This window comes from Lampetra fluviatilis, chromosome 31 (genome assembly GCF_964198595.1).
Source record: "Lampetra fluviatilis chromosome 31, kcLamFluv1.1, whole genome shotgun sequence".
Lineage (NCBI taxonomy): Eukaryota > Metazoa > Chordata > Hyperoartia > Petromyzontiformes > Petromyzontidae > Lampetra > Lampetra fluviatilis.
The window spans coordinates 8038231-8051691 of NC_136305.1; the positions used below are offsets into that span (position 1 = coordinate 8038231).

General features: G+C 49.3%; 1 protein-coding gene across 1 annotated transcript in view; it reads left to right on the top strand.

Moving 5' to 3' along the window:
* LOC144943501 (inactive dipeptidyl peptidase 10-like) overlaps nt 1-13461 on the top strand; it is a 518643-nt gene that overhangs the window by 494123 nt on the left and 11059 nt on the right. The window contains exons 18-19 of the mRNA XM_078871017.1: nt 9956-10054; nt 10893-10962. Coding sequence (XP_078727143.1) covers nt 9956-10054; nt 10893-10962 — 169 coding nt within the window. The remainder of the gene's footprint in view (nt 1-9955; nt 10055-10892; nt 10963-13461) is intronic.

Sequence of the window (13461 nt, forward strand, 5' to 3'; positions counted from 1 at the left end):
ATCACAAGGGCGTGAAGTCTGCATTCACCACAGCATGCGTGTGGTAAAACATGCAAACGATATGCGGAGTATGGAATTCCGAAGTGGGGCGGTGGGAGAGAAGAAGCAGAAAGAGAAGTGAGGTGACCTGAGTAGGTGAGTGGGTGGGTGAGTGAGTGGGTGCGTAGGTGAGTGGGTGAGTGAGTGGGTGAGTGAGTGGGTGGGTGAATGAGTGGGTGGGTGAATGAGTGAGTGAGTGGGTGGGTGAATGAGTGAGTGGGTGAGTGGGTGGGTGAATGAGTGGGTGAATGAGTGAGTGGGTGAGTGGGTGGGTGAATGAGTGGGTGAATGAGTGAGTGGGTGAGTGGGTGAGTGAGTGGGTGGGTGAATGAGTGAGTGGGTGAGTGGGTGAGTGAGTGGGTGGGTGAATGAGTGAGTGGGTGAGTGGGTGGGTGAATGAGTGGGTGAGTGAGTGAGTGGGTGAGTGGGTGGGTGAATGAGTGGGTGAATGAGTGAGTGAGTGGGTGGGTGGGTGAGTGAGTGAGTGGGTGAGTGAGTGAGTGGGTGAGTGAATGGGTGAGTGAGTGGGTGAATGAGTGAGTGGGTGAATGAGTGAGTGGGTAAGTGAGTGGGTGAGTGAGTGGGTGATTTAGTGAGTGGGTGAGTGGGTGAATGAGTGAGTGGGTGAGTGAGTGGGCGAGTGGGTGTGCGATTGGGTGAATGAGTGAGTGGATGAGTGAGTGGGTGTGGTGAGTGGGTGAATTAATGAGTGGGTGAGTAGGCGTGCGATTTGGTGAATGAATGAGTGAGTGGGTGAGTGAGTGGGTGAGTGAGTGAGTGAGTTGTTGTTGCTGAGGTCACCTGCGGTGGTGGAGATGATCGCGGGCCCATTGACATATTGAGCGGGGAGGCACTGGCTTGTGTCACTGTCAGCACGAGCGTTTGAGAGTTATTTGAGTCGCTCCCGCTGGTGTTAGGGGTTAGTGATAAGACTCCTGTTTAATTGTGTTAGTGCAATGTCAATATGAGGCGAGTTACTTGAACACACGTCTCTATGAAAGTGGCTTTCAAGTGGTGGGAAGAGGAGCACGCGTGCACATCTCTGCTCTGTGCGCGTGAACGAGCAGCAACTCGTTTCGTGCACTTTCAGATTTTTGCCTCACGAATCGAAATTGTGCACAACCAAAATGACTGTTTGTCACCCATAACACATTCCTGCGGAGGGTGCTGGTAGGAACGTTGGGTTGTTCGGTCAATGGCCAGGGTCAACGGCGGCCTGGTGCATTCCGCAAATATGCCCGACTGTGAGGGCGGGCACAAGCCGGCGTGAGTAGGTTAAACGTTGAGTTTTATAAGGGCACCACGGAATGACCAGCCCCTCCCCACCCAGCCAAACCCCTCCCACCCCCCACCCAGCCCCACCCTCCCCACCCAGCCCCTCCCCACCCTCCCCACCCAGCCCCTCCCAACCCTCCCCACCCAGCCCCTCCCCACCCAGCCCCTCCCTCCCCACCCAGTCCCTCCCTGCACGACGGACGGACACAATAATCCCCTGTGGGCTGGTGTAACCAGAGGTTCCTACCAGTATTAAGTTAATTTATCAAAACAGCGGTAAGCTGCCAGGGAGAGGAGTGGGGTGTACTGGCCAGGATACACCTGAAGTCAACGATCCAGAGGTCACCTTTTCGATTCCGTCTCCTGGCACGGGAGTGGAATCAATGGAGTAAAATCTTGACTTAAAGCTTTCGTAACTGCAGGAATTCATATTCTTTGGGTCTTTCGGTAAAGTCACGTAGATAGGTTCAAATTAATAAACATTAAATTACAAATAAAAATAATACAATTAATACGACGTTTCGATCACAACACAAGCGATCGATGATGATTGTTTTTTTTATGATTTACATTTTTTTTGTACCTATCTACGTGACTTTACCGAAAGACCCAACGAATATCAATGGAGTTAGTTTCCAGTATATTGATGTCGGAATTAGTTTCTTAAATTCCCCTTGGCCTCTTTTCATCCGGCAATATTTGTATTTTTATTATTACGTTTCTTTACCCCGGGCTAACCGCGCCGAGTCTCATAACACCTTTCTTCAGGAGGTTCCAATAAAGTTGCTTATCGTCATCTCGTGGAAATGTATAGCAGCAAAAATGATCTAAAGGCGCGATGTTGCTTCTAAATATGGAAGGAAAACCCGTGAAGGAGAGATGTCTCCCACCCTGCCTCTGTCCACGCAGCAGTGTAAGCAGAACACCCACGGTGAGTTGATCAGCAGGTCGCACGCGATGGGGAAAAACTATGAGCTATTCTTTTTTTATTTGACCAGAAAAAGCTCGCTAAGCGATATACATATTTTTCAGAAGCGGCCTGGCCACAAATAATAGCTCAACAAAAGTGGCTTATCGCGTTGAAATGTAGAGCGGACAAATACTCTGATCGCACGATGTGGTTTCTAAATTTGGAGGAAAAAATCGGAGGACCCGGAGAAAAATCCATGCGACCACGGGAAGAACTTGCAAACTCCAAATATACAGGCGTCGTGGTCGGAATCGAACCAACCATCTCCTGTATATCAGCCGAGGTAGTGAACACTGATATCGTGACAGTTGTCATATCGTGAAATTCTATTCCGTATTGTATCCTGAAAATTGATGTCACGGCAACCCTAGCGCTATGGGATGTTATTGTTTTATATTTTTGCGCTTGTACACACAAAAAGCCTCGCTGAGTCTCAAGACCATTTTATGTTCAGTAGGGCCTTGCCAAGTTTTCGCAGCGGTGGAGGCAACATTGCTGCTATGCGTGAAATCCCAAGTGAATAATTTTCAGGTTTTTTTTTTAATCATTGAGATTATTTTGGCTAATAGCGGTCACATCCTGTCTGTTGGCATATTTAATTCATGGCCCCACTTTGAAGCGCCATAATGATTATTACCCCGGAGCGTGGCGGTGAGGAAGGGGGGGGGCGAGGGGGAGGGCGGTGGAGGAACAGGGATGGGGTGGGGGGACAGAGGCGACTGTCACTCAATCACCAAGCCCACGGGCAATTACCAGAAATGTTTATTTGTTTCCATCGCCTATTTACGTCTTAATTGCTTGACCCATGCTCCGATTATCGGGGCAAGATGATGCGATTTCATGCTCGACAAGAAATTATGCGTTCCCAGTGAGGCAAAAGCAATCGTGCTGCTGTTGTGGGGGGTGGGAGGGGAGGAAGGGGATGGGTGGCTGATCGCAATCTTAGATGTGGGTCAGCATCAGTGCCGGATTATCCTAAATTATTTCAAGCTATCAATTCCCAATTTTATTTTAAGCTTTCGTGACTGCAGGAATTACTCTTTGGTTCTTTCGGTAAAGTCACGTAGAAAGAAAATAAATTAAATAATAGAATACGACGTTTCGACTGCAACACAAGCAACCATCATCAGGTAGAACTAAATTTGAGAGAGAGACAAAACACAGACACGGAGACACACAGACAGACACACAAGCAAAGAAAGACAACACAGAGACACAGAGAGAGAGAGACACACAACATAGACACACAGAGACTATCAATTCGGGTTCAGTAATTCGGCACTTGCTCTCTTACGACAGTACTATACCGCCTTCAACTTTTATGAACAACTGGGTGTTTAAGGTTAGCGATCTGTCGTATTATCTGGCTGTATGGCAAATAAAACAAATACAATTACTTCACTATGCAAGTTGAAAATTCGTGTTTTAATATTTACTTTTTTTTGTTAATTTAGGGCCCCTTTATAACATATGCTGCAGGGCCCGCACAAGCTTAATCCGGTACTGGTGCGCATGGCATGGAATTATACTGCCCCCCTCCCCAGACCAACAGTCTACCCCCCCCCCCAACCTCTGCAGGCACTATTACACGCACAACTTGGGATGTACATTTCAAACATTTTAAAAGATGTGTGTAATCATTAGGCGTTATTTTAGAGTGGCTTTCGACACGGGGGCGCAGTGTGTCGAACAATTAGGAAGGTGATTTGGGTTGAAATCATTTGCCACGCTTTGGCGAGGAGGGAGAAACGCCCGTGAAATCTCACGGAGTCTGACGGGATTCCTATTTCATTCACACCTCACGGTGCATTCCATCATTATTTGTCAAAACCAATTACTTATTTAATAAATAAGCCAAATTGTCTCAGCCTATAATTACCCCGAAAATTACACCTCAAGCGTATTATTATTGGGGGTTGGAGCGTGGGCAGTGATTAGCACATTACATTAGGAACCCTTTCCGTATGGGTTTGATTCCAAGCCACAGCTAACATCGGCGGTGAGCGATATGTGAACCGATCCTGCCCCCCCCCCCCTGCTCATAACGCCACACGGACCAGCGTGTTGAAGTATGGTCAAACAACTCCCATAACTGACAGTGTGGTGATGCCTTTATTCAGCAGTGGGTTGACATTGTTAAAGACTTTATTTTCTAAGTACATATATACAGGGGCGGTTTCTTCATTAGGGCGATTGGGCGACGCACCACCAATGTCATTCAACCACAGAGTCACGCTAGCCGTCACTGTGCCTCTGGGTATAGTGACTATAGTCCAATCAGCGTCATGCTACGTTCTGTGGAGTACCGCCTCTTTTTGGGCGATTTCCCTCCAGCTGAGAATCGCCCCGAGTGGTCCCATAGACTTACATTCAAAGATGTTTTTTTTTCGAACGGGGGCGCTGCAATGCATTCTCTATGGCTTCCGGGAGGGCTCGCCCTAACGTGCTTACGTCATCATACGTGCTTACGTCATTATACGTAAGCACGTTTCATCCAACAATATAATTTGTCGCCACCTAGTGGAATCTTTAATAAAATTAACCTGAGTGGTTTGTTTTAATAGTGAGTATAGAAACAAACAAGATGTATTGTAAGAGTCACTTTATTTTTCATTAATATTAAAGAAGTGAAGTTGCCTTTACATGCTTAAGCTGTTAATTTATCCATTGCATGGGTGGACCTTATCCTTATCAATCATCCAGACATTTGCCCCCCCTGAGAGATTTTGCAGGAGCCGCCACTGCATATATATTGACCGTGAGATTGCATCATTTGTTGAAATTGCCCACATGTCACCATTTCGTTTCCATGCCTTGTTAGAGGCGCGCTGCTTTAGCTGACATCTCGTTGCCAATACGAGGGCGGGCGGTGGCTATGCTGCACGTGGCCTGTGAGCGCGAGGGTTGGTGGATCGAACAGCTGTCGCAAACCCGCCTTCCCCGTGGGGCGTCGAGGTGCCATACTTGCCAGTGGAAGGCAGTGCGAGCGACAATGTGGACTCTTACCTGTTCCTTCTGTATGGGATGAAGCGTCGCTCGCTTCGCGCGCGTGAGTCTTCTCTGCGTACTCCGGGTTTCCTCCCACATGTGAGCACGCATTACTTGGCTGTAAAACAATATAAACCTTAATACTGTATATAGAGGACCGCAGAGCTTGGGGATGTGTTGGTAGTGCCGGCTCATCGCGTGGCTGCCTTCCCGCTTGTCTGTGGTTCCTCCCGGCGCCTCCCGATTCGTTCTCTCTCTACGAGAATGAGCGGGTAGCGTGCGGCGCGCTACAAGTGGACTCCGTTATCGTCATCGCATCACTCTGGGTGATCGTGGCCACGCGTAGTTGACTATGGCACGCCGATGAGCACGTTTTTTTCTAGGCGAAACCGGCCCCAGTGTCGCATTGTACCGCTGGCGGCTTGATGGCCTTTCTGGAAGGGGCCGCTCGCCGACACGGTGACCGGTATTTGCGAGCAGGTGAACCCTGTCGTTGTACTGCCAGAAACAGCCACCCCGAACCCAGCGCGGCACGAAGCGTGATGTTAATGGGCGATGACGAGCCGCGTGTACAGAGTGCTCACATGAGACGATTATTAATGGTGAGAACAGAAGTGGTATAGTCTAAGCTCAAAGGTGTGCAGAGCTCAGCTTAAAATCTGACAATCCCTTCCCATGCGTATATATATAAGCAACACGTGCCTATATTACACTGGTGGGGGTGGGCAATGGGGAACATCTGATACAAGCACACTACTTCGAATATAAGCACACGTGGCCTTGCTGCCAAGGGGGGAGGTGCTTTCGTTCAGCTTTTACTCTCCCTGGATTTGACAACGGAGGAGAGGCGGCCACATGGCTCCAGAGACCGGCACGGCTGAGTTCACATCTGGGTGGCAGCCCAACGTCTGGGTGGCAGCACAACCCGCGTGAACACTGGGTGTTCGAGTGGAGCGAGCTGATGGCCTCAGCCCAGTGGCGAACGGCCGCACATACATACACACACAAATAAACTATCGTTTTCATTTAGGTTGAGTGCTTGATCTGGCTCAATTCTAGCTCCGATCATTTAAAAAAGCCAATTATGAATTAAAACTTTCGTGACTGCAGGAATTCACATTCTTAGTTATTTCGGTAAAGCCACGTAGATAGAAAACAAATATCTAAATTAAAAGCAAAAAAACCCACGACGTTTCGATCGCAACACAAGCGGTCTTCACCTGAATAAAGAATCCAAGAATATGAAAGCGAATTCTATTCGTTGGACTGCCGTGTGACAATCTCATAGCTGAGCTCGTGGTAGCATGCACTCCCTCCGACCCCCCGAACGTGTTCAGGACAAAAAGGCCACTTTAAGAATTTTCCAGAAGAAGGCTTCTGAAAGGTTGCTTCTGCATGCCATGCCCTGGCGCACGATGCAATGCTGCTCCGTGAGGTTTCCGAATGGATTCTTTATCTCGGCATATGACGCAGATAGTAGCACTATCCTCATAAAGTTGTGGGGGTGGAAATAGACTCCGGAGAATTCAAGACCAACTTAATCTGAGGCTCTCTCTCTCTCGCGCGCGAACTGGGCCAGCGTCTTGAGTCACTTGGGATATTAATGATGAAGTCGGCACTGCGTATGTGTGCGGTGCATCCCCTCATAATGTGATTAATGGGTCTCCCCCAATTCCAGGTTAGAAGCCGTCTCCCGACTTGGGCTGGCATCTGGCCCCATCGATCGTAAAAAACCTGCGGTCAATCTACTGCTCATTACGGCGCAGTTCCCCTCCCGCTCAGGAAACCGCTACGAAAGCTGCAGTAGTTACTCAGCGTACGGTTGGCTATAGCGGCGAAGCTGTGAATGTTACAAGCGAGGAGAGGGGGGGGGGGCATGCAAGGACAAAGCAGGGGATGGCTGCGGGTGGCGGCGTGGGCGGCACTTTGCGCCACGACACCCCGGCGACCTGGGTCTGATTAACAGCCAAGGTGAACGTCCGTGGCGCCTCAACTTAATCTGATTTCCTGCATCGGCTGCAAAGCGTTTGTGCTTTATGATATCTTTTGGGAGATTGGTAACTAACTCGGCGACAGTGACAGATGGCCAAATTAATGTTATCTAATAATGACGACGCTTCTTCAGAGCGCCTTACATCGCATCTCAAACATTTCAAAGGGCATCCCCAGTGGCAGCTGTCTCTGTGACGACAAGGTGGCTCGCTACCTGGTAACCTGGCCTGCGAAAGGGCACTGGCCTGCCGGTCGAGAGACGACGATTGCTTCTGTTTTGCGTGAACTCGATCGAGTAGGTTGCAGCTGCTTCTGCATGCCATGTCCTCTACTAATTGGCGAATTTGGACGCTCGCCTCGGAACACGATGGCCTCCTCAATTTTCAGTCGTCTATGAACGGGATCTTTAGTTATCTACAACGGGACGTCGCTTTGCCGATTTTTAATCCAGTGACCGGATGATGCATTGTCTGGAACCCCTTTTAAAGGGAGCATCGTTTTTCAGGGAGGGCGGTGTCCTTGACTTGCAAAGTTCAACGGAGGCATTTGCCTGGGCTCAAGTCCCTTGCATGGATTTTATTCGTCTCAGGGCACGACCCCAACAGCGCAACTGTAATCAATTCAGGGTGGGGGAGGCGGAGATGTGAGATTTCCGATTGGATTCTTCATTCTGGATAGAGGACTTGAGACCAGGCGTGTACATCTCGTGAACTTGATTACTCTACCACCGCGCAGGTTTCACGCGGTTGCTCTGTACATCTCTCCGACGTGCGTTCGATGTCCAACGTTTCGGTCCACGTGCTGGGAGCGTCTTCTGGAACGCTCCGCTCCGAGAGATTGACGTCATGCCGAACAAGGCACGGTACAGCGTAGAAGCATAAGGTCTTGTTTTGTTTGGTTAAATCGCGTAAATGTCAATCTAACTCGAAATAAAAACGTTATCGTGAATAATATTGGTCGCGGAAGGCCTACGCCGCTACACCTGAAGACACATTGCAGAGCTGACCAGCTTCAGTCTTCCTTTATAAAAGTACCAGCTTTACTACCCGGATTCGCCCGAGACTTGGATTCTTGACTTGGATTAATACACGGCCTTCGCGGAGGGTGGGGGGGGTGCGTGACGTCAGCAGGCACACCGCGTGACGTTGCCGCATGCGGGTGACATCACAGATGTGACGTCACTGCTCACTTGCCATGCAAAATATATCCATTATTGCGCCCCCCCCCCCCCCCCAAATACAAAAGTCTATTTTTATACTTTTAGCATTATGTACAGTCTGGAAGCTACCCACATGCCAAATGTCAAGTTTGTTGCATGTCAGGAAGTATGCTAAACATTTCGAATAGACACACATATTCACACATTTCCCTTTTATATATATAGATAACAACATAGTGCATAATAGAGATGTTTCAGGTTAGATTGCGTATATATAAATGTGTCGTTAAACCCGCCACCACCCGACACAGCTAATTAGTAAGGTTTGTCTCTTATACAAAACATGCCAATTCGTTACTCGCACAGCACACCGGTGCGTTGGAGAGTAAAACCCACAATATTTAAAATGAAAACATTTACAAATACACGGCATGTTTTTGTTTACGTGACAAACCTTACTAATTGGCTGCATCGAGTGGTGGCGGGTTTAACGACACATTTATATTCACGGATCTAACCTCCCTCCCCAAGAAAAACCCCGTCTTATTATAGATTATATTGGCCGCGAAAGCCCGCGTGGTGTGAGACAGCGGAGTGATTCGCGTCTGCGGAACGCGGGTTCTGCGTGCGCGGTTCTGAGCTGCCCCCGTGTGGCTCAGAGGTGGCGTCCCGCCCAGGAGACCCTGCCAAGCCACGACGTTTGCCGCCCAAATCTCTCCCCACGTCCACCTACTCCACAGTATTTATTTTGAGAAATTTGAAAGTTGAAAATTCACCAATTAACACCTTTCTCATTAATTTGATCGGTTTCATCGCCAAATAAGTTAGCTTTTTTTCTTCCGTGCTCAACTCATTGTTCGACCCGGTGAGAATCCAGATTGTGCCCTTCTGATTGAACGTCGGGTGAAGCCATGTAATATTGATAATTAATTCGTTTATCAATCAATCAATGTGTCTCCTAGACCAATGTCTTCTGGTGGTATTTACTTGTTTACAGCAGCTAATTCCTGGCTGCTTGGACTGCTCCGCGTCTCATCGGCAGCGTGCGGACCCAGTGAACAAATGGTGCTGTTTAACACGTTGGCTTTCGCCACCAATATCATCCATAATGCAGTGGGGGTTTTTTTTCGTGCTGTGTTGCCTGAGCCGTCTACAAGCGAGAACCTCCGTCGAACACCGCGGGGGCCATTCAACGCGAAACAGCGAACTGTGGGTAATAAAAAAAAAAGATAATTAATGGTCAAAAGTGGTCATTCGGTCACCAACAACAACAACAAATATGACACTTCGGTCCATCAACCAACAACGCAAGAGCATCTGTGTAACACGCCACGCGCACACAGCAATTCCGACGAGCCGGGGAAAATCATAAAAAAACACTGCAGGGGTTTTTCTGCCCCCTTAATTCACCTTCCCGCAATCCGCCGCGATGAGAGAGAGAGCGAGCGAGCGCGCGCGCGCAACGGCGATTGCGTTAACCGCTTGACTTGGCGGTGATGGTGGTGGTGGGGTGCGCGGGGGATGCCTTGCAGACTTTGTCGATCTGGAAAGCAACGAGGTTCTGCGAGCCACCCTGGCCGCCAAGAGGCTGCCCACGAGGCGCTACCTCAACTTCGCTCTGGACGAGTTCGGTGAGTCACGCCGACGATCATCACGGCGCCACGGTGGCGAGGAGATGTTGACTGCCTCTCCAGGCGTGCAAGGAGGTCGTGGGTTCGATTGCGACCCTGACGCCTGCTGCTGTATATTTGGAGTTTTGTTCGTGTTCTCCCCGTGGTCACGTGGGGTTTTTTCTCCAGGGTCCTCCGGTTTTCCCTGCACATTTAAAATCAACATGACGCGTATTTGGCTGCTATACATGTCCACGTGATAAGCCACTCTGTCGAGCTATCGTTTGTGGCCAGGTAGCTTTTGAATAAGAGCGATATAGCTCAGTGAGCCTCACCTGGTAAAATAAAATTAAATAATAGTGTACGTAGATTTTCATCGACAATTTGTTTCCGTCCCGGTTGTATCCCAGGTGTGCGGTCTTCAACGCCGCCACTCCACTTGCGGCCGTCCACACAAGGGGCTCATCCGTTGTGTTGACCTTTCGGATTAAAATTGGCACGATAAAAAAAAAGAATAACAGCTTGATGAAAAAAAAATTAGCACAATGGTAATAACGTGTCATTTGAATTTCGCGTCATTTGCGCAAATTGCATTTGAAAAGCGCCAAAACAATGTTTTACGAACTCAGTCTTCGCACGGAGACGCGCAAAACCCCACGGGCAAGTGGGAAGGCAGCCCTGAACCGGCGCCAGCAATTGCCCAAGCTCTGTGCTCCTATATCGGCGTGATGGGTGTTTACTACGCACGGTGGGAGGAAGGGAGGAAGCCAGCGAGTGACGGTGATGAGGACCACGCCGATGCTGTCGATGTTAAAGGACAGCGCTGCGTGTTTCTATACCCCCCCCCCCGCCCCCCCAGGAGTGCAGGTGCAGCTAGACCTACCCTCTGGCTTCACGGAGGATGGGTTCTACCCCCTGCTTATGATCCTGTGAGTGAACCACGATCCGCTGGCGATGAGCCACTGTCACTCAGCACCACCATGTCGTGCCACTCTCGTATCTGTCTGCGTGGCCATCTCGCCCTCTACGTTCTCAATCTTTGCTCTCTCTCTCTCTGTGCCTCCTCCTCCTCCCCCTTGTGCTCAAGCCACGCTTTGACTCTTGTTCTCTTCTCGCTCACCGACTTTACTGGAACAAACTTGGCCCTCCACATTAAGCGGTCACCCCACGACCCCCCTTTAATCTCCCCCCCCCCCTCATAACCACCACCGTTACATTTCCCTCCTTATAATCTCATTGTATGGCGATCACTCATTAACCCCATCCATTCAATCCATTCACCATCATTTACTAGCATCAATTTCGCTTTCACCGAATTCGCGCATCGCAGATTCGCCCCCATTGCTTCCTCTCATCCACTGCATTCACCTCGTCCCCACCAGTTAAGCCGCTTTATAAATTCCTACGAGATAAGATTGCACCGTCATGCATTGCTTGATGCAGCTGCCAAAAAGAAAACCATCCCAATGTATCTGGCATCGACAAAACAACATCCCAATGATGGAACACTTCCCGAAAATAACTCGATTTGGATTGCATTTGGTTGCATCGTCCGCCCGCCCTCCTACTATACAAAGAACATGGCAGGACCCTACTGAAAAAGAGCCTTGAGGCTCAGTGAGGCTTTCCTGCGCAAAACAAGTGCAATTTATGAATAATAATAATACTGTAATGTGAATGAGCCGTGAAGCATTGGGTCTAATATTTAACCATTAGAGACCACCGGCACTCATGGTAACTGATGATGATGTACACCATTGCATCATCATAATCACCATGTCTAACACGTGATATTAATCTCATTCATTCGGGCATCGGGGTAGAACCAGTGGCGCAGTGGTTAGCGCAATACGCCTGCGTTCTGATTCCCTCCGGCGGCGAACATCAGTGGCGCAAAAAATATATCTCAGTCAATCCTGGGGTACCCCTCCCCCACCTCCCAACATCCTTCGGCAGTCCGCAGTGGCAGGCGTAGTGAAGTATGACCAGAACACGCGTCATGACTGGCACGGCGTGAGGAGGCCCTCGTCCAACAGCTGATTGACAGAGGGCTGTAACCGTGTGGGTGTTAAACCGTGGTAGCGGAGTGAAGCCAAAGCGGTGAAGGCTTCCCTGTACCATCGCTCTGCGGGGCTAAGCGGGAGCGAGGCGTGCGTGTGTGCGTATGTGCATGCGTGTACGCGCGTGTGTGGGGAGCGGTGACCTGAGTTCGATTCACGTTCACGGCCAACGCCAGTGACGATTTTCGGAACCGGTTCTGAGTCTCCCCTAGGTCGACTCGGCCTCAAATGTGTACCCGGTGCGGTGTGTATAAACATCAGCACTGGGGAGACAAAAGCGGCCGGCCACCCACCGCCTCGCGTGCCGTGCCGGCCTTCACAGGTGCTGCTCGCGAACGGCGCCTGCACCAGCAGCCTGTTGAAGGCTACATGGGGAATCTTTGCCTTTATCTTTGTGGGGAACGTCGAACGGCAGTGCTGCTGGGGGACTGCCCCACTAGGGCTGAACGATTTTGGGGAAATATTTAATTGCGATTTTTCTGACATATATTGCGATTTGATTTGCGATTACATTTTTTTAAAGTCAGGCTTCAGTTCAATATTCACTGTGTAATAGATTTAAAACACGTGATGGAGCATTACCACATGATACCATCAAAATATGAACTGCTCTATATATTCTAATGCAAGGATGATAACGTAAAATATATGAATTGCTTCCAACATGTATTTATTAAAATGTTTTAGTTGAAATAGAACAATCAAACATAGAACAATTGTTAAGTTAAATAAAGTTATGATCATAAAAAATATATATATATATTCCAATAAGAAAGTAATAGGACTTTTGAAATCGCAAAAAATCGCAGCCTTTGCGATTTTATAATCGCATTGTTTAAAATTGCGATTTCGATTTGAAATCGATTAATCGTTCAGCCCGATGCCCCACACACATGCCCTCTGTGTTCAGTGTATTGCTCTTCCCCACCCCCCGCACCTCCGATTAGCACGGTTGGCTACGTGTGGAACAAAAAGAAGTTCAGCACACACACACGTACGACTGCCCTCTCTGTGTCTCTCTGCTAATGCGTTTCTCGAACCGTCGCTTGCAAGCGTGGTTCCGCCTGTAACCGCTGCGCGAGCGCGTGCGTGTGTGCGTGCCTGAAATGAGTACCTGGTGCGGTGTGTAAACATCGCCACTGGGGAGACAAAGGCAGTCAGGCGTGGTGCTGCCCACCCACCCTCTCGTGTACCATTCCAGTCTTCATAGGTGCTCGCTAACAGCACTTGCCCCTACAGTCTGTTAAGGCCATACGGGGGATCTTTGTCTTTGTGTGTGTGTGCACGTGTGTGTGTGTGTGCGCGTGTGTGCGCGTGTGTGTGTGCGTGTGCGCGCGTGTGTGTGCGTGTGCGCGTGTGTGTGCGCTT